The sequence below is a fragment of the Mustelus asterias genome, chromosome 3 (assembly GCF_964213995.1).
Source record: "Mustelus asterias chromosome 3, sMusAst1.hap1.1, whole genome shotgun sequence".
NCBI classification, from domain to species: Eukaryota; Metazoa; Chordata; class Chondrichthyes; order Carcharhiniformes; family Triakidae; genus Mustelus; species Mustelus asterias.
Window position 1 is genome coordinate 137973064 of NC_135803.1, and position 25850 is coordinate 137998913.

The 25850-nt window shown below is 44.2% G+C and overlaps 1 protein-coding gene across 2 annotated transcripts in view; it reads left to right on the forward strand.

The window, feature by feature from the left end:
- Positions 1-19959, forward strand: part of LOC144491633 (uncharacterized) — a 31679-nt gene extending 11720 nt beyond the window's left edge. The window contains exons 2-5 of one of the 2 annotated variants that reach the window (XM_078209740.1): positions 2281-2347; positions 6782-6897; positions 15301-15486; positions 16873-19959. In XM_078209740.1, coding sequence (XP_078065866.1) covers positions 2281-2347; positions 6782-6897; positions 15301-15486; positions 16873-16967 — 464 coding nt within the window. In that variant the 3' untranslated portion in view covers positions 16968-19959. The remainder of the gene's footprint in view (positions 1-2280; positions 2348-6781; positions 6898-15300; positions 15487-16872) is intronic. The other variant, XM_078209741.1, reaches the window with a different exon arrangement.
- Positions 19960-25850: the final 5891 nt, after the last annotated feature.

The following is a 25850-nucleotide window of genomic DNA, read 5'->3' on the forward strand; positions in this document are numbered from 1 at the left end:
ACTTGACATGGATTTAATAAACGGGAACCCCACTGGTTTAGTGTGGGTGTCCTTGTCATGAACCTGGCTGATGTTATCTGTGAGGGTGTCCCAACCTGGAACGCTTTGTGGTGGTGTATAATTTTGTTTGCTGGAATGGTGTGAGGAGTCTCACCAGGAGGCCAGAACAGTCATCAACCTAATCATAGTTTAAAGACTAATTATTACAATAAAGAAAAGACACATATACACAAGCAGGATTATAATGATCTTAAACGGTTAAGTATAAGGACTTACAATGGGTTTTTACTAACACACCCACACAGTTTACGTAGAAATTACCCTTTTGATCTAAGATACAGTTTTCGAGATCGAAAACATAGGGCGGCACGGTAGCACAGTGGTTAGCACTGCTGCTTCACAGCTCCAGGGTCCCGGGTTCGATTCCTGGCTTGGGTCACTGTCTGTGTGGAGTTTGCACATTCTCCTCATGTCTGCGTGGGTTTCCTCCGGGTGCTCCGGTTTCCTCCCACAGTCCAAAGATGTGCGGGTTAGGTTGATTGTCCAGGTTAAAAATTGCCCCTTAGAGTCCTGGGATGTGTAGGTTAGAGGGATTAGCGGGTAAAAATATGTGGGGATAGGGCCTGGGTGGGATTGTGGTCGGTGCAGACTCGATGGGCCAAATGGCCTCCTTCTGTACTGTAGGGTTTCTATGATTCTATGATCTGAACTCTTTCAGAACTTCATTATTCCCAAACAACATCCAATTCAAGAGGTCTATGAGTCAGGACTAGCTTATAGTTACCACACGGTAAATGATTTGAGTAGTTATTTCTGGGGAACAACCCTTCTTGGTTCAGCGAAAATATAGATTTTAACTGCCTCCACAAAGGTTTCTGCACTCTTGCTTCTGATCCGCTTGCTGGAACTTGCTTACTGGCTGCTGGGTGGAATCTGCCTCCCTGCTGCCACGAAAGGTTAGCAGTTATACTATTTTTCCCTTTGGTTCTCTGTGTTTTGGCTGTCTTTGTCAGCTTCTGTGGTTTGAAAGATTAACATATGTATGCCTCCCCTGGATGGTGTATTGGTCCAACAAAGGTGTTTCCTATTTGCAGGACAATCTGTCTACAACTGCTAATCTCATGACTGGGAGACCCAAATCCTGTGAAATGCGTTTTGAAATGCAGGTGGCTTCTAAACTGTTAGGTTTGTCACATTCTTGGCTCTGCTTGTTAGGGGGCGCAGCCAGGACAGTCCTCCCCACCCCCTGAGCTGAACCGTGAAAGGACGGATGGGAAGATCCTGGCAGCTCAAGCCACCTTGGAGACCTGAATTCAACTGCTGATTTCCACTAGCGGCACAAGGTTAAAATCGCTCCCATTGTAGGGCGGCATGGTGGCACAGTGGTTAGCATTGTTGCCTCACAGTGTCAGGGACCTGGGATCAATTTCCGGCTTGGGTCACTATCTGTGCAGAGTCTGCACATTCTCCCCGTGGGTTTCCTCCGGGTGCTCCAGTTTCCTCCCACAGTCCGATAGACATGCTGGTTAGGTGCATTGGCCATGCTAAATTCTCCCTCAGTGTACCCAAACAGGCGCCGGAGTGTGGCGACTAGGGGATTGTCACAGCAACTTCATTTCAGAAACCCGACATTGCAGAAGAAGGCCATTCGGCCCATCGAGCCTGCACCGACAACAATCCCCCTATGTCCTATCCCCGTAACCCCACATATTTATCCCTCTAACCTACGCATCCCAGGACACTAAGGGGCAATTTAATGTGGCCAATGCACCTAACCTTCACATCTTTGGACTGTGGGAGGAAACCGGAGCACCCAGAGGAAACGCGCGCAGACATGGGGAGAACGTGCAAACTGCACAGAGCCAATGACCCAAGATGGGAATCGAACCCAGGTCCCTGGAGCCGTGAGCCACCAGTGCTAAACACTGTGCCGGCCATTGTAGTGTTAATGTAAGCCTACTTCTGACACAAATAGAATAAACCGATGACAAAACGTCAGTTGAGGGTTCAAATATATCATTAGTTTCAGCCGTTTGGTAAGGAGGCTAAAACCAGGCATTATTTTTGTGGTGATGAAAACCTATCTTCCTTTACATTGTTGTCCCATGATCACACCTAAATGAGAGATTTCCTCTATAAAGATTTGCTGAAGTATCTTTAATGAATAAATTGAAAGTAGTATTTAGTATATTGTGCCAGTAATAGGTGTTTGCATTATATCTGTTGTTGCGGTTTGATCACATTTGTATGGAATTAAATCTTTATTCATTTTTATTTTAGTAGCAGCTTTAGATATTGAATGCAATTTGGATTTTTCTGGCGTATCCTGCAGACAGAACAACACCACGTAAGTAGCTAATACCAATTTCTTGTCAGAAAAGATTTAATCGTAAAATCCCTACAGTGCAGAAGGAAGCCATTCGGCCCATTGAACCTACACTGAGCATCTTACCCAGGCACACCCTAACCCTGTAACCTCGCGCATTTACCGTGCTAATCTCCCTAACCTACATATCTTGGGCCACTAAGGGACAACTTAGTGTGGGCAATCCACCGAACCTGCACATCTTTGGACTGTGGGAGGAAACCGGAGCACCCGGAGGAAACCCACGCGCAGACACGGGATTTAAATCGCCTATTCCTGATCAGATATTCCTCATATTTTATGACATAGAAGTAATTATACCAGGGAATCAGATACAATAAGAACAAAAAAGAGGTAAGGAAAGAGGTACTTCCTATTTGAATAAGATAAACTCATTATCTGTGAATCATTTTATCAGCAAATCAGATTAAATGAAGATGGACATGAAAATGCATCAATGAATAAATAATACTAATTAATAGATATGGAAGCTTCAAGAATGAAGAGTAGTAATTTTTTTATTCATCCATGGGACATGAGTGTCGTTGGCTGGCCAACATTTATAGTCCATCCCTTATGGAGAGATTGGGGATAAACAGCCATCCACGCCCTGGGCTGGATGTTAGGCCTTCCTGCCCACCTCCCGCCTGGTCTACCGGCAGGTGCTAAAAGTGGCAGCTTGCCAATTGAGAGGCAATTGAGCTGCTTAAGAAGCCAACTGGCCCAAATAATACATTGCCAATGCCATAAAAGGGTTGTTGGGGGCAGGCAGGTGAGATTCAGACGGTTGTTTGTAAAATAACATTTTGGGAAAGGCTGGAAGGAAGAGGGGGGTAATCTTTTGGGGAAGGTGCCCTATGCCCACTGGGGACTCCTGACCCCCCCCCCCCCCCCCCCCCCCAAAATATTACTGTTTCGTTTTGTTCTTCATTGGCCTTTAGTCTAGGTTCTCCTGCAGCCTTTATTCTCCTCAAAGGACCTCCCTGCAGTCCCAACAGCAGCCACTACTGAGCTCCGGTGCTGTTGAGGCAGCTGGAGCTGGCGGCCAATCAGATTGGTTGGCAGCTCATAAAGCCGGATCAGCCTCCCACTGAAGGGCAGAAGTCCAACCATCACTTGCTTAAGACCACCTGCTGCATGTCATTGCTACGGGGTGGCCTCATTGAGTCTCAGTCCATCCAGCCCAAAGATGTGTAGGCTAGGTGGATTGGCAATGGTAAATGTGTGGGGTTATGGAGATAAGCCGGGGGGGCGGGGTGGGTGGGGGGAGCGGAATTGGGCCTGGATAAGATGCTCTTTCGGAGAGTCTGTACAGACATGATAAGCTAACTGGATTCTGTGGGCTGAGTGTTGATTGATGTGGTACTGACTTTCCTTCCTGGGGTTTGGGGGAGGAGTGGGTCTGAACAATACACTTCCTTCCCCCGTAAAACTCAACCCTCTAAAATAAATATTGAAATAACATAGGAAAACATCCTTCTTCCAAAGTTATAGAGGTTTACAGCATGGAAACAGGCCCTTCGGTCCAACTTGTCCATGCTGCTTTTTTTTAAACCTCCTAAGCTAGTCCCAATTGCCCGCATTTGGCCCATATCTCACTATACCATCTTACCCATGTAACTCCAGAACTGGGAGGGGAGAATTAAATAAAGTTGGTAATTACTAAGATGCTCTTTCGGAGAGTCTGTACAGACATGATAAGCTAACTGGATTCTGTGGGCTGAGTGTTGATTGATGTGGTACTGACTTTCCTTCCTGGGGTGTGGGGGAGGAGTGGGTCTGAACAATACACTTCCTTCCCCCGTAAAACTCAACCCTCTAAAATAAATATTGAAATAACATAGGAAAACATCCTTCTTCCAAAGTTATAGAGGTTTACAGCATGGAAACAGGCCCTTCGGTCCAACTTGTCCATGCTGCTTTTTTTTAAACCCCCTAAGCTAGTCCCAATTGCCCGCATTTGGCCCATATCTCACTATACCATCTTACCCATGTAACTCCAGAACTGGGAGGGGAGAATTAAATAAAGTTGGTAATTACTAAATATACCAAATAAAGATGGAGTGGAGCAATAATAATGCAATTAAGACATAGGCCTCATGAATGTAAAGTCATTTTACATACAATTAGTAGAAATAGTACCATGTAAGTTAATTAAAGAAAACATAGTGATGGGATGGTGGAACGGAATTATGAAAATTGAGGACAAATGACAAAATAAATTACATAAAGATGCGAGCTTCATGAAACAATAACATGACACTGTTTCATGAGAAATATTAGCAAAAGAATTTCAACAAAGAATTCTATAAAACTTGGCGACAATGCAGAGCTTATGCTGTGCATAGCATCTTTAACATAAAATATCCTAAGGTGCTTCAAGGAGTGCCGTGAAATAAAATATGACACTGAGCCACTTAAGGAGATGATCAGTCAGTTTACCAAAAGCTTGAGCAAATAGGTAGGTTTCAAAGAGTGTTTTAAAGAAAGAAAGTGAGACGGAGAAGTTTGTTCTGACCCAACCTCCAGTGTGTAATGGGCCGGCTGCTGTAAAATCCTCTCCTAACATGGCCAGTGACACTTTCCATGAACCTGAACACAGATGGGAAGATGAAGTATGATCAGTTCTATATCGCCATTCAAGTTTGCACACAATAGACCATCTGAAGCAACGCTTCCGCTGCCAAGATACATCTGGAAGTTATACTGTTGTATTACCTTAGAGGGTCTTCCAGACTGATGATATCTGCCTAACGCTGCAAAATTCTGTCCCGTGTTCAACATCCTTGGTGTTACCATTGACCAGAAACTCAACTGGACTCACCACATAAATATAGTGGCTACAAGAGCAGGTCAGAGGTTAGGAAGACTGTGGCGAGTAATTCACCTCCTGACTCCCCAAAGCCTGGCCACCATCTACAGGGCGCAAGTCAGGGGTGTGGTGGAATACTCCCCACTTGCCTGGATGGGTGCAGCTCCAATAACACTCGAAGCTTGACACCAATCAGGACAAAGCAGCCTGCTTGATTGGCACCCCATCCACAAACACCCACTCCCTCCACCACCGATGCTCAGTAACAGCAGTGTGTACTATCTACAAGATGCACGGCACCAATTCGCCAAAGATCCTTAGACAGCACCTTCCAAACCCACAACCACTTCCGTCTAGAAGAACAAGGACAGCAGATACATGGGAACACCACTACCTGCAAGTTGCCCTCCAAGCCACTCACCATCCTGACTTGGAAATATATTATGATGTGGAGATGCCGGCGTTGGACTGGGGTGCACCCAGTAAGAAGCTTACAACGCCAGGTTAAAGTCCAACAGGTTTATTTGGAATCACGAGCTTCCCCTGATGAAGGAGCAGTGCTCCAAAAGCCCTTAATTCTAAATAAACCTGTTGGACTTTAACCTGGTGTTGTGAGACTTCTTACTGTGGAAATATATTGGCGTTCCTTTGCAATCGCTGGGTCAAAATCCTGGAATTCCCTTCCTAATGGTATTGTGTGTCAACCCAGCACACATGGGCTGCAACAATTCAAGAAAGCAGCTCACCACCACCTTCTCAAGGGCAACTAAGGATGGGCAATAAATGCTGGCCAGCCAGCCACACCCACGTCCCAAGAATGAACAGGGAAAAAAGATCTTCAGCAGCAGTTGATTCACCAGAGCTTTGGATTGAAAACTTAATACTACTTTGCACAAAAGGTCCCTTCTGACATCAGTCCCAATCCTCCCTTAGGCTTGCTCTCAAACCAAACACAAGAATAGGACTTTCGTAACAAATACCATCCCGATCCATAGAGCAGCATGGCTAACGTGCTACCGCCAGAAGCCCACTGCCATTTATCGCTCACTTGACTGTTGGTTGGCAGTGGGCGGAATTTCAGTCTGCCCTTGGGAGCTCGTCCTGCCCGTGAGGGCTGTCGGCCAATCAGATTACTGTAGTGGCCAGAAGAGGTACTGTGACCCTTTGCCTAGAACTAATTCCCAGGACTGTTCTCAAAGTAGGTACCGGGGGTTTCAGGAGTGAGAGGGTAGGGGATGCCTTGGGGGGGGGGGGGGGGGGGGGGGGTGGCAATTGTGGCATGGAGGGGGGTTGTAAGGAGGGCCAGAGTTCCAAACTCCCAAAGGGGAGATAGCCCCAAATCTGAAAGGGCCTTCAGAATGGAGCCCCCAAATTTCCTGCCTGAGATGGTCACTTTAGGGCCTTAATGGGTGAAAGGTGTCCACCCAACTGTGAAATGTCTGTGTCAGGGCAGGAGAAATCCCATCCATGCAATTCTACGCTCCCCTCACCAGTTTTGGTGGGGATGGGCGAGTGTAAACTTCTGCCCATAATTATCTGATGATCTCCGCTGTCTGCCTGTATTTCTCGTCAGTATCACTTTTTCTTGTCTTCCTTTTCTTCAGTCAGAAGATATTAATTGGAGTTGGAGTGGTCCTTGTAATCATTGCCGTGGTCGGTGTCCTGTCGTGCTGCTGCTGCGGTTGCTGTGCCTGTTGCCGATCAGAACCACCGCGGCCCGGTAAGTAACTGCTGAACTTAGAGGAACATTGTTTTGGTAAACAAGGCACCAAAAGTGCAATGAGAGCTACTTTCATCTTCCCACCATCTGACTGAAGCAGTCGATAAGAATTTAGGACCAAAATCTTGACTTAATGCAGTACTCAAACAGATGGTGCCCTATTTCAACAGTGAAGTCCCAGATCTCATTCGGCCCATCGAGTCTGCTCTGCCATTCAATCATGGCTGATATGCTCCTCATCCCCATTTTGTGCCCCGCGCCCCCCCCATAACCCTTCAACCCATTACCAATTAAAAATTTATCTAACTCCTCAAATTTACTCACTGTCCCAGCATCCACCGCACTTTAGGGTAGTGAATTCCACAGATTCACAACCCTTTGGGGGAAGTAGTTTCTCCTCAACTCTGTTTTAAATTTGCTACCCCTTATCCTAAGACTATGATCTCTCGTCCTAGAATGCCCCACAGGAGGAAGCATCTGTTCCACGTCTACTTTATCCATACCTTTTATCGTCTTGTGTACCTCAATTTGATCTCTTCTTTAGCCCATTGTAGGCCACCTTTTCCATGTATCAATGGGCCACATGTGCATTGCCCGTTGTTACTAGACATTGAGTGGTCTAACCTTAAAGAGACTAATACATACTTCTGTCAAGACTAATGAATGTTCCTCCTGTTCCTTTCACGCCCTCCCTCCTGCAATTGCCTTTTCCCCTTTAACCCTTCAGTTCTGACTCAGCAACTTGGTTCCCCCGACTCGAAGCTGCCTTTGAGTTCTGCTCACCGCTCAAGGCTGTGAAAGTTGGATGCAGTGTGGCCCATTTTCAATGACCAAGAAATGAGAAGGCACCATTGGTACCAGAATGGAATTGATCAACAGAAACATGTGCCCAATGACCTCAATTCTGTCTGTTCTACTTCAGAAAGCCAAGCAGTTGGTTGAACTGCAGTAAGCCAATTAGAATGACTATGAGTACAAGGCCACTATCAAATTTGAATAGATAACCCCCATGTAAGACAATGAAAGGACTGATATTCAGTAAGAATCATAGAATCCCTACAGTGCAGAAGGAGGCCATTCGGCCCATCGAGCCTGCACTGACAACAATCCCACCCAGGTCCTATCCCTATAACTCCACAGATTTACCCCGCTAATCTCCGAGACTAAGGGGCAGTTTAGCATGGCCAATTAACCTAACCCGCACACACATCTTTGGACTGTGGGAGGAAACCAGAACACCCAGAGGAAACCCACGCAGATACGGGGAGAACATACAAACTCCAGCACAGTCACCCAAGGACGGAATTGAACCCGGGTACCTGGCGTTGTGATGCAGCAGTGCTAACCACTGTGCCACCCGTCAATACAAACTGCTCACTTAAAGGCCGTGCATCTTTAATGTGAGACCAAGTAAAAGTTCAATTCTTCTTTCAAGATGCAGTGGTCCCTGCACAATTGCAACGACTACACCTCAAGATGATTCTTACGAAAAGCTAATGGGCAGTTCTAAGAGTAGCACCCAGCTGGGCAGTCTTGATGTTCCAGTTAGATGAATTGTCAACCTTTTGTTTCGTCTTGATCCTTTCTCGCCACTTATGAAGGTGTTGGTCCTGAATTCTTGCTTCTAGCCAGTCCTGTCCAACGGTCTCAACTGTTGCCCGTGACCTCGGAGCAAGTGGCAACGTTATTCACCCTGCCAGTCGCTGGCCTTACTGCCACCACCCCACATGACACTAATGAGAACGACAAGCTTGCATGAACATAGATTATTTCCAGCTGCTCTGGGAAACAAGTCAATCAGGTATAAATGCAGAACTTAAAGTGCAGGAGGTAACGAACCGTCAGGAAAGCAAACAAAGCTCGCGGATCAATGGTTGTGTGGCTGATGGCTGAAGTATAACAGAAAGGAACAGTTTGAACATCACACCGCTTTCTTGTGATCAATATTATCTCTTAAGCTGCAATTCACGTGAGCTCCAGATCCTTCCTGCACAGAAAAGATGGAGATTTGGTGCATGTTAGAGGAACATTGCTGTTATCTTATGCTTGAGTGTCAAATCACCCAACATCTAGAATATACAGTTTTACATGAATAAGTGATTATCCCACCACACATCAGAATGGAGCCATAGAGCAATACAGCACTGAAATGGGCCCTTCGGCCCAACCAGTCCATGTCAACCATGGTGCCCTCCCATCTAGTCCCAGTTGCCCGCATTTTGATTTGATTTATTATTGTCACATGTATTGGTACACAGTGAAAAGTATTGTTTCTTGCGCGCTGTACAGACAAAGCATACTGTTCATAGAGAAGAAAATGAGAGAGTGCAGAATGTAGTGTTACAGTCGTAGTTAGGGTGTAGAGAAAGATCAACTTAATGCGAGGTAGGTCCATTCAGAAGTCTGATGGCAGCAGGGAAGAAGCTGTCCTTGAGTTGTTTGGTACGTGACTTCAGACTTTTGTATCTTTTTCCCGACGGAAGAAGATGGAAGAGAGAACGTCCAGGGTGCCTGGAGCCCTTGATAAGGCTGGCTGCTTTGCTGAGGCAGCGGGAAGTGTAGGCAGACTCAAAGGATGGGAGACTGGTTTGCGTGATGGATTGGGCTACATTCACGACTGTTTGAAGTTTATTGCGGTCTTCGGCAGAGCAGGAGCCATACCAAGCTGTGATACAACCAGAAAGAATGCTTTCTATGGTGCATCTGTTGGTGAGTGTCGTAGCTGACATGACATGTCTTCTGAGAAAGTAGAGACGTTGGTGGGCTTTCTTAACTATAGTGTCGGCATGGAGGGATCAGGACAGGTTGTTGTGATCTGGGCACCTAAAAAATTGAAGCTTTCAACCATTTCTACTTTGCCCCCGTTGATGTAGACGGGCATGTTCTCTATGCTTCCTGAAGTCAATGACAATCTCCTTTGTTTTGTTGACATTGAGGGAGAGATTATTGTCGTCACACCAGTTCACCAGATTCTCTATCTCATTCCTGTACTCTATCTTGTCATTGTTTGAGATCCAACCCACTAGAGTAGTGTCATCAGCAAACATGAAAATCGAGTTGGCCCAGATCTCCCGAATCCTTTCCCTCCATGTATTTATCCAAATGCTTTATAAATGTTGCTATTGAACCTGCCTCAACCACTTTTTCTGGCAGCTCATTCCATGTACGCATCATCCTCTGCATGAAGAAGTTGCCCCTCGGGTCCCTTTTAAATCTTTCCCCCCTCACCTTAAACCTATGTCCTCTCAGTTTCAATTCCCCTACCTTGGGGAAAAAGACTGTGCGTTTATCCCTATCTATGCCCCTCATGATTTTATACTCCTCAATAAGGCCACCCCTCATTCTCCTACATTCTGAGGAATAAAGTCATAACCCGGCCAACCGCTCCCCATAACTCAGGCCCACTAGTCCCGGCAACATCCTTGGTAAATCTGGGCGGCACGGTAGCACAGTGGTTAGCACTGCTGCTTCACAGCTCCAGGGTCCCGGGTTCGATTCCCGGCTCGGGTCACTGTCTGTGTGGAGTTTGCACATTCTCCTCGTGTCTGCGTGGGTTTCCTCCGGGTGCTCCGGTTTCCTCCCACAGTCCAAAGATGTGCGGGTTAGGTTGATTGGCCAGGTTAAAAAATTGCCCCTTAGAGTCCTGGGATGTGTAGGTTAGAGGGATTAGCGGGTAAAATATGTGGGGGTAGGGCCTGGGTGGGATTGTGGTCGGTGCAGACTCGATGGGCCGAATGGCCTCCTTCTGCACTGTAGGGTTTCTATGATTTCTATGATTTCTTTGCACTGTTTCCAGTTTATCAATGTCTAGATGAATACTTTGACATAAGAAGTGCTATCTGCTGTTTCCGTGACCTTTTTAAGCTTACAGTGAGAGTCTGGAGAGAAACAAGACAGAGAATCCTGTTGAGGAGCTTACCTATGCAAATTGCACCATGTCAGAAAAGCTGTCATTGGGGCAGAATATTACATTATGAATTGAACCTTAACATGAGGGACCTTGCTTGCACTCTTCCTTATCTGCCTCAATTGTACTGTATTCACATCTGTGGATAGTGTCAAGGATGGCACCCAGTTCAATCATTACAACAGAATATTTGAAAATGCAGAAAAGGGAATTGCTTTTATATGGTGCCAAATAACATCTCACAGAAACATCCTAAAGATCTTTGTGTTAATTACTATAATGTGTAGTCATTGCTGTTAAATTGGCCAGCTGTTCTATTTGGAAGCTCTACTGGGTTATATATTTGTCTTGATTGATTCGACGAAACTACAATATATGTATAGATGACAATCGGATCAACTGAAATTGAATTTTCCGACAGTGATAATTCAGCATTGACACATTAAATGTTCATGGTGGTACAGTAACAGTTTTTTAATCAACCACAATTCAAAGAAATGTTTCAGTGAAAGTCTAGTCTTGCTGTATATGTGTTCAGCCATTGACACATTTGACCACATAAGAACATTTAGACAAAAGTGCCCAGGCTCTGCGTGCTTAGCACTTAACTTATTCGAGTCAACCCATTAGAAAGAAGAGCTTTCTACATGTAGCAAAACTCTGAGAGGCCCTGTATGCAACGCATATTGAAGATGCAAGAAGAGATTGCATAACTGGCCAAATACATGTTGCTTATGCAGAAAGAAAGTTGGAAAAACTGGATGAGCTTTAGACATACATTCATACCTATTATTCTCAGGTTGGCTGCATTTAGAGGGCACAATTCCTGATATCGCTTTAGTTAAAGTTTCAGAGTTGAAGCAAAAGTAAAAATAGGGTGATTAAAAATGGCAAAAAGGCAAGCCTAAATGCTTTGTAACTTAATGCATGAAGCAGTCGAATAAGCGAACTGACAGCGCAAATCGAGGTAAATAGATATGACCTCATAACTTACGGAGACAAGGTCAACAGGAGATCAAACTTGGGATCATAATATCCAAGAATATTAGACCTTTTGGAAAGACGGGAAGGAAGGAAAGATGGTGGGGTAGCACTGTTAATAAAAGATGAAGTGAGGTCAGTTGTGAGAGATGATCTAGGATTGGATGATGTAGAGTCCATTTGGGTGGAGGTAAAGAAACAGCAAGGTAAAGAAGACATTTGGTAGGAGTAGTGCATAGACCCCCAAATAGTAACCACAAACTCATAGAGTGCATTAGGGATAGTTTCCTGGAGTAATATGTCATGGAGCCAACCAGGGAACAGGCTGTCTTGGATTTGGTAATGGGTAATGAGGCAGGTTAAATAAATGACCTCAGAGTAAAAGATCCTGTAGGAAATAGTGATCATAACATGATAGAATTTAATCTTCAGTTTGAAAGTAAGAAACTTGGTTCAGAAGCAAATGTGTTTAACCTAAATAAAGGGAATTACAATGAAATGAAGATGAAGTTAGCTAAAGTGGGCTGGGCAGATAGATTAGCAGGAAAAACAGGACGCAAGCAGTGGCAGCGTATAAGGAGGTAATTCATGACTCTCAGCAAAAATATATCTCAATAAGGAGGAAAGATTCTGAGAGAGAGATAAACCAACCGTGGCTAATGAAGGGGGTTAAGGAGAGTATTAAGCTGAAAGAAAAGACATATAAAGACATGATATCCCCAAAGACTGGGATAACTTTAGAATCCAGCAAAGGAGGACTAAAAAGATAATAAAGAGAGAAAAAGAACTATGAGGGCAAACTAGGAAGGAATATAAAAACTGACAAGAAGAGCGTCTTTAAATATATGAAAAAGAACAGAGGTCAAAGTGCATATTGGTCCCTTAGAAAATGAATCTGGGGAAGTAATTATGAGGAACAAGGAAATGGCAGAGGAGTTAAACAGATATTTTGCATCAGTCTTTACGGCAGAAGGTACTTCAAACATCCCATTAATAGTAAAGAATACGGGGGAGGAATTAACTACCATCACCATCACTGGAGGAGTAATATTAGACAAACTAATGGAATTGAAGACAGATAAGACTTGCATCCTTGGACCCTCCGAGAAGTTGCTACAAATATAGTTGACGCATTGGTTGTAATTTTCCAAAAATCCTTGGATTGTGGAGAAGTATAAGAGAATTGGAAAATTGCCAATGTGATACCCCTATTCAAAAAGAGAAAGAGACAAAAAACGGGTAATTATAGGCCGTTTCGCCTAAAAGCTATTGTTAGAAAAATGTTGGAGTCAATTTTTAAGGAAGTAAGAGCAGCACACCTGGAAAATCATGATCTAATCAAGCAGAGTCAGCATGGTTTCATGAAAAGGAAATCATGTCTGACTAATTTATTAAGAGTTTTTTGAGGAAGTCTCAACCAGATTGGATAGAGGGGAATGAGTAGATGTGTTGTATTTGGACTTACTGAAAGCATTTGACAAAGTACCTCACAAAAGGTTAAATCATATGATAGGAGCCCATGGTGTTGGAGGTAGTATATTGGCATGGATAGAGAATTGCATGATGGGCTGGAAACAGTGAGTGGGGATAAGGGGTTCTTTTTCTGGTTCTGTAACCAGTGAGGCTCCACAGGGATCGGTGGTGGGACTGCAACTGTTTACAATATATATTAATGATTTGGAGGAAAATGTACTGCAGCCAAATTTGCCTTACATTACCCCCCCCCCCCCCGATCATCGGGCCCTTCCCCACCCTCAACAATCAGAGCCGCAATCCCTGCTCCTCTGCCCGCTCCCAGCCCACAACCAATGAGGCTCCCACTTGTGTGTCCGCTCCTTGGCACAGGTTGGCACTATCAGGTTGTGGTAGTGAGATTCACGTCTTCCACCAGATATTGAGCCCCCGCTGCCAGTCACATGAAAGGCAAACGCTGGCTCACGATCTCGCGCATTATTTCATTGGAGGCAGTTAAGAGAAGGTTCACTGGGATGATCCCCAGTATGGAAGGATTGGCTTGTGAGGAAAGGTTGAACAAGTTGGGATTCACTGGAATTCAACAGAATGAGAGGTGATCTCAGTGAAACATATTGAATCCTTGCCACACACAGCTGTGGGTGCAGAGACCTTGTGTATATTTAGGGCTGAGATAGATAGATTTTTGATCAGTAAGGGAATCAAAGGTTACGGGGAAAGGGCAGGAAAGTGGATGTAAGGAATGTCAGATCAGCCACGATTCTATTTCAGCAGGTCTACAAGTGTCCATTTTCTGTCAACACAACTCTTTTGAACCTCTCACCTTGGCTTTTTCTGGTTGATTTGATGCCATAATGGCAGGATGGGGTTTATAATTAATAACAACGCACAACACAGTACCAAATGCATAGATTACAATGGAGGTTACCAACAATGAGGACCATTTGTGCCTCTATTAGAAGCTTGGCTGGCCATAATGTAGTGACCCCAACAGTGCTCGGAAGTCTTTGGGTTCCAGTCAACTTGTGAATGGCTTCTGGTTTCTAAAGTGATGATTTACATTAGGGAGTATCATAATTTCCGATTAATGGAGCATAATGTTGGGTACAGAGCCGGATAACACAAGAAAAAGTAATGATGGCAGAACAGGACTACTTCATTATTAGCCACTGACATTTTTTGAGAAAGACAGACACTGTTCAAATTTTGAGTTTGTTCATTCTCATTAACATAGAAAGGTACCTTCCTTTTGGCGGGAACAGGTGTAGGCAGTGAGAAGAGGTAGGGAATTCTATGGTATCTTGTCCATTCCAGATGTGTTGAGAAACCAGTCAGTCATGTAAATTCGGCATGTCTGCTACGATTCTCACCAACTTTTACAAATGCACCATATAAAGCATCCTTTCCAGATGTATCACAGCGTGGTATGGCTCTTGCTCTGACCAAGACCACAAGAAACTACAAAGGATTGTGAACGTAGGTCCAGTCCATCACATAAATCAGCCTCCCATCCATTGACTCTGTCTATACTTCCCGCTGCCTCGGAAAAGCAACCAGCATAATCAAGGACCGCACGCACCCCGGACATTCTCTCTTCCACCTTTTTCCGTCAAGAAAAAGATACAAAAGTCTGAGGTCATGTACCAACCGACTCAAAAACAGCTGCTTCCGTGCTGCCATCAGACTTTTGAATGGACCTACCTTGTATTAAGTTGAACTTTCTCTACATCCTAGTTATGACTGTCACACTATATTCTGCACCCTCTCCTTTCCTTCTCCCCTATGTACTCTATGAATGGTATGCCTTGTCTGTATAGCGCGCAAGAAACCGTACTTTTCACTGTATCCCGATACATGTGACAATAATATATCAAAACCTTCAAGTTGTTTTACATATTGGGAGTGTTTATTGCATTTGGTCTCTTCCAGGATGACTAATACTCTGTATTTTTTAAACAAAGTTATAAATCTTTACATTAGGAATATTTTGTTGCATTTTATTCAATTGTCGAGTTTTCTCTCCCCTTGTGTTTTTTTCCCAGCTGTTGTAACCGCAGTAACCTGTTCTCAACAAATGCCAGCTTACCCAACAGGCCAAGGATACCAACCTGTACCTTTTCAAGTACCTCCTGCACAGCTAGCAATGCCCACAGCTCCATATTCTAATCCGTATCCAATGGCATATCCCAATTACTGCCAACCGCCCCCCTACCATGAAGCTGCCACAAGTAAGTGAAGTTAATGTTGTGTAATGCATTTTACATTGATGACTTAAACTTTCCCTTGTAAAGCAATACGTTTACTTATTTTAAAAGAGTTGTGTTTTTCCGATGGGAGAATCTTGAGCCTTCCTAGCTGTTAGTTTATAGATTTTTTTCGCTATAAATGAAGAACTGTAATAGAATCATAGAATCCCTACAGTGCAGAAGAGGCCATTCGGCCCATCAAGTCTACGCCGACTCTCCAAAAGAACATCTTACCCAGGTCTAATCCCCATAACCCCATGCATTTACCATGACTAATCCACCTTACCTACACATCCTTGGACACTAAGGACTAATTTAGCATGGCTAATCCACTTAACCTACACACCTTTGGACACTAAGGGGCAATTTAACATAGCTAATCCACCTAACCTGCACATCTTTGGACTGTGAAAGGAAACCAGAGCACCCGGAGGAAACCTGTATCTAATGTGAAATAACTGCTTTTCCTCAGGAATTGAGGAAATTTGTAGGGATTGCTGGCAGGAAGTAAGTTCTTTCCGGCATAGCAGGCCTCACTACGTTGATTGAAAGAAAACTGCACTAAGACAGGGGAATTTGTCTTTCACTGATTTCCAATTTGAAAGCCAGATTTGCACAACAAAGTACAATAGTTAATTTGATCCCTGAGAATATCCCTGGTGGATAGATGGCAGTGTGAGGCTTCCCAGTCCTTGTGGCAACAGGAGGCCTGGTTCATTTTTGGGCGGGGGATGGGACATTCCTCATTTAACATCGGGACAGTGCAGGGGCTGGGACAAAGTGCCTTGAGAGGTGGTATTTGGCAGCATTCACCTTAAGAAAGAGGGTCGGTCACGAGGTGGATACAGGCCCAATGTTTGGGACACAGAAAGAGCAGCATTGTGCAGCCTGGAGGAAGGAGCACTACTGCTCCACCCAACCCCAGTAAAAAGCGGAAGCTAGCTGCAGGACCCTCAATGCGCAATTCAGCCTATGAATGTGGCAATACTCAGCCCATTTGTTTAATGAATAAAAATAGTTCAGTGTAAAAATAGTTCAATCAACAAAACTAAGCACAATGGGTGTAGATGGTAGTTTTGTGTCTTCAATTTATAATTATTTAGGGCACAGTGGTTAGCACTGCTGACTCTCACTTCCAGGGACCCGAGTTCAATTCTGGCCTCGGGTGACTGTGTGGAGTTTGCATGTTCTCCCCGTGTCTGCATGGGTTTCCTCCGGGTGCTCCGTTTTCCTCCCACAGTCCAGGCTCGATGGGCTAAATGGTCTCCTTCTGCGCTGTTGGGAATCTATGATCTATAAATTGCAATGCTGCAACTTTTAAAGTTTATTTGCCCAATGTTAACTCTCTCTATTTCTCCTCTGTTATAGTGGGCCAACCTTATGGTTATCCTGCGGCCCAGCCTATTTACACTCCTGCAGCAAACTCGGGGGATAATCCAGCCTTTGTGGATCCACATGTGTGAAAACGTGACCAGCAAATGCCCTCAAATGTTTGTACGCCTGCTATCGTTATCCTCTCTCCATTTCCTCAAAATCACACACAAAATCGCTTCTGCGCTTAGAACAAGCAAACCGACTGAATCTTGGCCTTTAAAGCTACAAAACCAGGAGAAAACTACGGTGGAACAATTTGTAAACAAAAATCAACGTGGGCTTGTCCCTATCTCCCCTTTGGAAATCGATGCTAAGCTCCACGATGGGCCGAATGGCCTCCTTCTGTGCAGCAACATTGTGGGATTCTAATTCGGACTTGCTAGTCACCTGATAGGGAAGTCTGCTGATTTGCATAGAACCCCGGTCCAAAATGTGTCCCAGTGTGTGTTCAGTCATAAATGATTCAAGTTGATTTCTTCCTGCAGTAAGTCACAGAGGTGCCATGTTTCCTCTCTGCTGAAGTGATCTCTTCTAATGCAGAATTCCCCAGCAAACTCTTCATAACATCTATGTTGCCTGTATGCTCTGTGGGAGGGGGTAATTCCTGCCGGGCTGCACCTCCTGATAACACCTGGTACTCCTTAGTTTCACTCTGTGTGCTGTTCACCTCTCTTCTCCTCGATGATAGCTGTACAAATGGGCAGGCCCATTGAGAATGTTGTCGCAGCTCCTGAGAAATGAGGGGGGAAAGGATGAAAATTCAAACGAATACGCACCCTGTCACAAAATTAGTCTTAAAAAAAAGTCAAGGATTTTGTAATCAGAAATAAAATAAAAGCTTTAAAATGTGTTTCTCAGTTGCACAAACCGATGTGTTCCTTGATTTGTCACATCGCTTGTCCAGCATCCAATACTGGATGAGCAGAAGTTTAATCTGACTAAATATTTCGGGTCCAGCCATTAAGTCTGTTCCCCAGCCACTGACACCATCCCTCTCTCTGGCAACTATTTGAGGCCTAACCAGTTTTTAAACTTTGGTCTTGTATTTCACCTACCTTTCTGACCACAAAGGAACTACATCTCCAAAACCACCTAATTCCACTTCTGTAACGTCATCCATCTTTGCCCCTATCTCAACTCACCTTCTGCTGAAACCCTCACCCAGGCCATTGTTACTTCTCGACCGGACTATTCCAATGCATTAGCTGTTGTTCATCTTCCATCCCTCAGAAACTTGAACTCATTCATTACTCTGTCCCACATCATAGTTCACACCAAGTCCCAGTCACCTGTCATCTCTGTGCTCGCTGACCTACATACGTTTTCAAATTCCTCTGTAGTTTCGACACTTCCTGGGTGGGATTTTACGGCCTTGCTCAAGCAAGACTGCTAATTCCTGTCTGAGGTCAATGGGTATTTCCATTGTCCACCCCTTGCCCACTCCGATTCCGTGGCGGGTGGGGTGGTAGAATTCTGGTGCCTATCTCTGTCATACTTCCTCCAGCACTACATCCCCTGGGGTGGCAGTGGTGTAATAGTATTGTCACTGATCAAGTAATCCAGAGACCCAGAGTAATATACTTTAGCGACCTGGGTTCAAATCCAACCACGGCAGAATTGAATTCAATTTTTCAAAATCTGGAATTAAGAGATAATGATGACCATGAAATCATTGACAATTGTTGTAAAAACCCACCTGGCTCAGTAATGTCCTTTCAGGAAGGAAATCTGCCACCCTTGGCTGATCTGGCCTACAGGTGACTCCAGATCCACAGTGATGTGGTTGATTCTTTAAATGCCCTCTTTTCAAGGGCAATTAGGGATGAACAATAAATGCTGGCCCATCCACTGACGCCTACATCCCATGAATGAGTTTTAAAAACTCCTCCAATTTTAACTTCTTACAACTCTCACATTCTAATTGCTTCGCCAATATGGTAGCCATGCCTTTGTCATCCTGAGCCTTCAATCCTGGAATTCCACCTTCCCTTTTCCTTTAAAAATGATCTTCTTGACTAATCTGTCTTAATATCTTCTTGTGTGGCTCAGTTTTGTTTGATAGCATTCTTGCAAATTGCATTGTGACATTTTACTACATAAACTGCGTTATGTAAATGCAAAAATTATTATAACCTAGCTCCTCAAAAGACTTCATGCTCAACATCATGCCTTGGATCAGATGAACCAGGCAGCTGTCATGACGCAAATATCTTGGTCTAATGCGCCCAGAGCGCATTAGTAGGGCAAACTCAGGAAACTTGCAATCATTATGTCACTGGCCCTTCCTTTGACATGTACAAATCTACCCAATTGGACTTAATAGCTAATCAGGGGAAGGCTTGAAAAGCACAAGGAAACCTGGGATAGAGGAGTGTTTAAGATGGATGGAAATAAGTTTCCTTCTATCCCTCTAAAAATTAGTGAGGACATTTCTCCACACACACAAAAAAGGGTGGGATTTCCGGCCGCACTCGCCCCAAGTCCGGAAAATCCCATCCGAGGTCAATGGACCTTTGCATGATCCGTGTATCGCCCACTACGATTCCCGTGGCAGGCGGGATGGGAAAATTCCGCCCAAAATGTCCAATAAAGGGCATACATTTCACAACATTTAAGAAGCATATGGATGAGCGCTTGAAACGCCATAGCACACAAGGCTGTGACTCTGTATGGGTTTACTATTTCTGAAGGTTTTCATTTCAGCTTGAATCTTATTGCAATCATTTCTTGGCTTAATAACTTGATACGTAGAAAAATGTTGGGAATTCTGGATTTATTTAATGGTGGTACGGTATGCATTTTGTTTTAGACTGCATGATTATATGTTCATTCAGTAGTGAAAATTTAGTGTTCTGGGAATAACATTGAAAGGGCATTTAGTATCTGTGCTTTTAGCAACTTGGTCATGTAATCTTTCCTTAGATTTTACATACTTCAGATTTTATAATGTTTAAGGAGATCCTCGATTTGTGAATGAAGATAAAATAAATTTCTGGTACTTTTCTAACTTGCAATTCATGATCTCTTAAGAGCTGTTTGAAACTCTGCAAACTTATAATAAACACCTTTTATTTCTCAACATTTCTGTGCAATGTGTAGAGTTTGTCTACAGAAGGGTTACACAATATTGTTGCCCAAATAGAAATAAAGAAAAACTTGCATTTATATACTTGCTTCAGGATGTTCCAAAGAATTTCACAGCCAGCAAAGTCCTTGATGTGGCAGCCATATTGTGCACAGCAAGGCCCCGCGAACAGCAGTGATAAATGACCATATAACCTATTTCAGTAAAGTTGGTTGAAGGATAAATATTGGTTATTAACATGGGAGAGGATTTCCCTCCACTTCTTCAAAATAGTGTCTTGGGGTCTTGAGCAGCACAGTGGTTAGCACTGCTGCCTCACAGCCCCAGGGACCCGGGTTTGATTCCAGCCTCGGGTGACTGCCTGTGTGGAGTTTGCACATTCTCCCTGGTGTCTGTGTGGGTCTCCTCCAGGTTCTCCGGTTTCCTCCCACAGTCGATAGATTTGCAGGTTAGGTGGATTGCCATGCTAAATTGCCTTTTAGTGTCCAAGATGTGCAGAGATCACTGTCTCTTCAGAGTTACAGTGAGTGTCTTTACCTTAATATCTTCACTTGAAAGAATTTCTGTCGCGTGCCTGGCACCTCTTCACTGCAAAACGTGGGGTGTTCAGCTGTTTATCCCTGAGAGTCTTTTCAGGTCTCTGAGGCTCCAAGGGCTATTCCAATCAGACTGCTCAACCACAGCTCAATCAGGAGCGTCACATTGGAGTGATGGATTAGGAGTTGGAACAAACCAGCTGGTATAAAGGGGAGTCACGGTGTTAAGTAGGTTGAAAGAATTGATTTTTGAAATCAAATTCACTCGTATTTATTTAAGGTTAAATACCTCCTGATCACCTGGAAATTTGCATAAATTTCTTTGTAAGCTTCCAGGTGAAGATATCTGTCTCCGGAAGGAAATTGACACTTGTCTTGGACAGTGAAGAAGTTTATGAATGTTGTAAGCCGGTGGAAGGGGACAGAGGTTGTTTGAAATGACTTTTCTTTAGTTGGTCAATTTTCAATGATCAAAACCACTTGTCCATCAAAGAACAAGGATTGCACAGTGGTTAGCACTGCTGTCTCACAGCGCCAGGGACCCGCGTTCAATTCTGGCCTCGGGTCACTGTCCGTGTGGAGTTTGCACATTCTCCCCATGTCTGCATGGGTTTCCTCCGGGTGCTCCGGTTTCCTCCCACGGTCCAAAGATGTGCAGGTTAGGTTGATTGGTCATGCTAAATTGACCCTAGTATCAGGCGGACTAGCTAGGGTAAATGTATGGGTTTACGGGAATAGGGCCTGGGTGGGATTGTGGTCGGTGTGGACTCGATGGGCCAAATGGTCTTCTGCACTGGGGATTCCATGAATAAAGAAAATTACAGCACAGGAACAGACCCTTTGGCCCTCCAAGCCCGCATTGACCATGCTGCCCGACTGAACTAAAACCCCTTATCCTTCCAGGGACCATATCCCTCTATTCCATTCTATTCATGTATTCGTCAAGACGCCCCTTAAAAATCACTATCTTATCTCCTCCCACTACCTCTCCCGGCAGCGAGTTCCATATTATTTTTGTCCTGGCATGTTCTACTGCACTTCCTTTCCTTCCTGTGCACACTTCTCATTCTGTAGCGTTTCCTTCCCCATACCATCATCATCTTTAGATTTCAGAAATAGCAATTCTTTCATCATAGCAACATCTCTACATCGCTAGGTCTGTAGATAACATTAAGGTATGAATCGGTTTTGCTCTAATAAATGATGGATTGGGGTCTATTTTTCTGAATTACCTACTCCTATTCCTTGTTCCAATGTTCCTTATTCCTCTGTTATGAAGCATCCAACGTGCTATAATGATCGTGAAAACAACGGCTAGGCTTTACCAGACATATTCCGAGTGTGTCTATGAGACACATTATGGTTACATGGGCCTTATTATAATTGTTCTTCCCACTTGTGCATGGCACGGTAGCACAGTGGTTAGCACTGCTGCTTCACAGCTCCAGGGACCTGGGTTCGAATCCGGGCTCGGGTCACTATCTGTGTGGAGTTTGCACATTCTCCCTGTGTCTGCGTGGGTTTCCTCCGGGTGCTCCGGTTTCCTCCCACAGTCCAAAGATGTGCAGGCTCAGTTGATTGGCCATTCTAAATTGCCCCTTAGTGTCCTAGGATGCATAGGTTCGAGGGATTAGTAGGTAAATATGTAGGGATATGGGCATAGGGCCTGGGTGGGATTGTGGTTGGTGCAGACTCGATGGGCCGAATGGCCTCTTTCTGCACTGTAGGATTCTATGATTGTGGAAGCCTTACATGAGTCATCAACTGTGAGCCGAAGAAATAGCCTTGGTCACTGATTAACCATCCTATTATATATAGCCTTGGGTCATAAGCTCTGGAATGGTGGATCGTTGCATCATGAAATGTTAACAGTGGATTCTTTGGGAAATTGGGATTGGGATGTAAAATCCTGTGGTTAGCAGAGTACACATTTTGTTCAGCAAATGCAGGATGGTAGTGTGCCGGGGTCTTTAAATCACACAAGTGTTAGGGACAAACTGTTTATCAACCTCCTACTTTCTCTGTTCCACGAGAGCACCCTTTGACTAATGATAAGATACTTGATGATGGAGTAGAGGGAACAGACTTTACTGATATCCAGTCTAGGTGATTGGCCTAACTGTACATGGAGAGTAGCTATTGGCTTCAAGTTCAATCAATCAAGCTCTCTGTAAAACCATGTTCTTTTATATACCATAGTTGGCTATTTCAACAGTACATGCTGCAGAGAAGATCTCATGATATATCTATCTATATCTGAATCCCTACAGTGCAGAAGGAGGCCATTTGGCCCATTGAGTCTGCACCGACAACAATCCCACCGAGGCCCTATCCCTGTATCTATTTACTAAGCAAGCACAGGGAGAAGACAAACACAATGGTGGTTCGGGTAATAAATAATAGGCAGGATGATCTATTAGCCAAAGTCTGGAAAGACAATGGTGAATTAAATCTGAAATAAAAACAGAAAATGCTGGAAATACTCAGCAGCTCAGGCAGCAGAAGAGAGAAATATAGTTCATGTTTCAGTGACCTTCTTTAAAGGGTGCGGAAACAACAAAGTCAGGAAGAAATGTTTGAGAAAATTATTTTTGAAGTAAGTAACTATAACTGTTTTGGCAAATAGACCACTTCCATATATATCTAATTCCAATTGTTAATGGGAGTTGGGCTCACTGACCCCAAACACATTGTGGAAGCGGACACCGGGCTTACTGGGTGCTGAGGCGGGCTGTTAAATGTCTGCCTTGCTGCCTCAGCACTCTTGTCACAGCTATAAGAGAAAGAAACCAAATCCAGCCTTCTAGCCCTCACTCTTCACACCACCACACTCCCCATGCCACAGCCATGCCAGCTCCTGCCGCCTCTTGACCCGCCCACTCACCCTTATGGCCCCTCATACTCTCCATGACAACCTATGCTCCTCTACCCACTCCAATGGCTCTCTTAGCTCTGATGCTAACTTAATGCAAACTCATGCCAACCCATGACCCTATCCACAACCTTATATCCTCAAAGCCAACTCATTGACACCTCGTGAGATTAAACAAAATAGAGCTCTAAATGTCAATTAGTGACTTCAGAATTTTTAAAAAACCCTCATTCATGAAAACGCAGCACATTTAAATTCCTACAAGTACTTGCTCCCTTATTTTATAGACAAATCCTTCAAATACTTATCCCGTTATGAAAACAAACATTTCATTGGAGTGTGTAATCCCTTATGAAAACAAGTATTTGCATTCATTGCCCCACATCAAAGACTGTATGAGCACTTGGGGTTGTCAATCAAACTGAAAACGCAGCACCACCTACCCCAACCCTCACCCCACCCCACATTGTGATAATTAACAACGGTAATCACTTAAGGTGGTATTTTGCTCACCTATGATTACCGTTGTGCCCATCTCACAAGCCCTCATTATTTCATGGTTTATACTGTGCCCCACTTTGGAAGTGTTACTCAGGGGCCTGTAACTCCCCAATGTTATTTACTATACTTGATATATTCACATACATGCACAGTAACCCTGATTTTGACGTCATTATTTCCTCCCTTACTCCGACTTCAACTACAAGCTTCTTTGTCACTGTACCAGTGTTTATTGTCCCTCCCAGTATATTGTGAATCATGGTATTCCTCTCTACTATTTCCTCCAGGGACCCGGGTTCGATCCCAGCTTGGGTCACTGTGTGGAGTTTGCACATTCTTCCCGTGTCTGTGTGGGTTTCCTCCGGGTGCTCCGGTTTCCTCCCACATTCTGAAAGGCGTGCTGGTTAGGTGCATTGGCCCGAACAGGCGCCGGACTGTGGCGACTAGTGGAATTTCAGAGTGACTTCATTGCAGCATTAATGTAAGCCTTACTTGTGACTAATAAATAAACTTTACTTTAACTTTACTCTTGGTCACTCTTAATTACTCTCCACAATTCTCTCTGGTAAGATGAAGGATGTTGAAATCCCCCCTCTGTACAAGGCTTCTGACACCCCCATGGTGCAGGAATAAAACCTGTAAAATGTTGGAAATGTCACCAGCTCCTGTCTGGAATGATCCACTGGTGCAGAAATTGAGGGCCACAATAATAGTCATGGCCAATGACAATGCTGTCCTTGCCTTACTATGCAGCTACAGGTCCAATCCTAGGAGGTGGGATAGTCCTCTCACCACCCCCCCCCCCCCCCCCACCTCCCCACCATTGGTGAGGCGTAGCCACTTCAAATATTACTTCTGACTGAGGTTCTAGAAAAGGTTTAGCTTTTGTTTAATAATTCATTTGCAGATTAGTTATGTGTAATAGTCTTCAATGTAGATTTTTTAAAAAGATTTTAAAATTTATTTATTCGTCATAAGTAAGGCTCACATTAACGCTGCAACGAAGTCACTGTGAAATTTCCCTAGTCACCACAGTCCGGTGCCTGTTCGGGTCAATGCACCAAACCACCACGTCTTTCAGACTGGGAGAAAACCGGAGCAAACCCACACTGGCACAGGGAGAACGTGCAAACTCCACACAGACAGTGACCCAAGCCGGGAATTGAACCCGGGTCCCTGGCGCTGTGAAGCAGCAGTGCTAACCACTGTGCTACTGTGCCGCCCACTTAATCAATTGACTTAAGGTGGAATTTTGCTCAACTGTGATCAGTGTAGGACACTAGGATCATGTGACTGCCTCTTTGTTTGTGGTTACATCCATGCTTGACAAGTAAGGTACACCACGCAATGGGTACATAGCTGAAATTTCACAGTTTACTTACAGAACACATTCTATAATCAGTCAAGGTTGATTACAAAACGGTTACATTTCCTAGCAATTATCAGTTGTATCTAGTTGAAGGCTCTATTGTACGTAGAAAACAGCTGTGAGTGTTCAAACATTCAATCTATGTCTTAAATTAACTCAGCCTTCTAACTTGTAAAAGAGAAATAGCCACATTCTCACAAAAAAACAACATGCCTGTGTATTATTTTCGTTCTGTAAAGCTCTGTGATCAATTTTTATAGCTATATGATTCTCTGGACTCAATACTTATGAATATGCATCAACTGAATGTATCACACTGTATTTTACAAATGTTCCTTACTTTTTAGAAATTCATTCATAGGATGTGGGCATCGCTGGCGAGACCAGCATTTATTGCCCATCCCTAGTTGCCCTTGAGAAGGTGGTGGTGAGCTGCCTTCTTGAAATGCTGCAGTCCGCATGCTGTGGGTTGATCCACAAGGCTGGCAGGGAGGGAATTCCCTGTGGTGTGGGAACACCTACTGTGCTGTAAGGGATGGATTTTGACCCAGTGACAATGAAGCGATATATTTCCAGGTCGGGATGGTGAGTGGTTTGGAGGGGAAATTG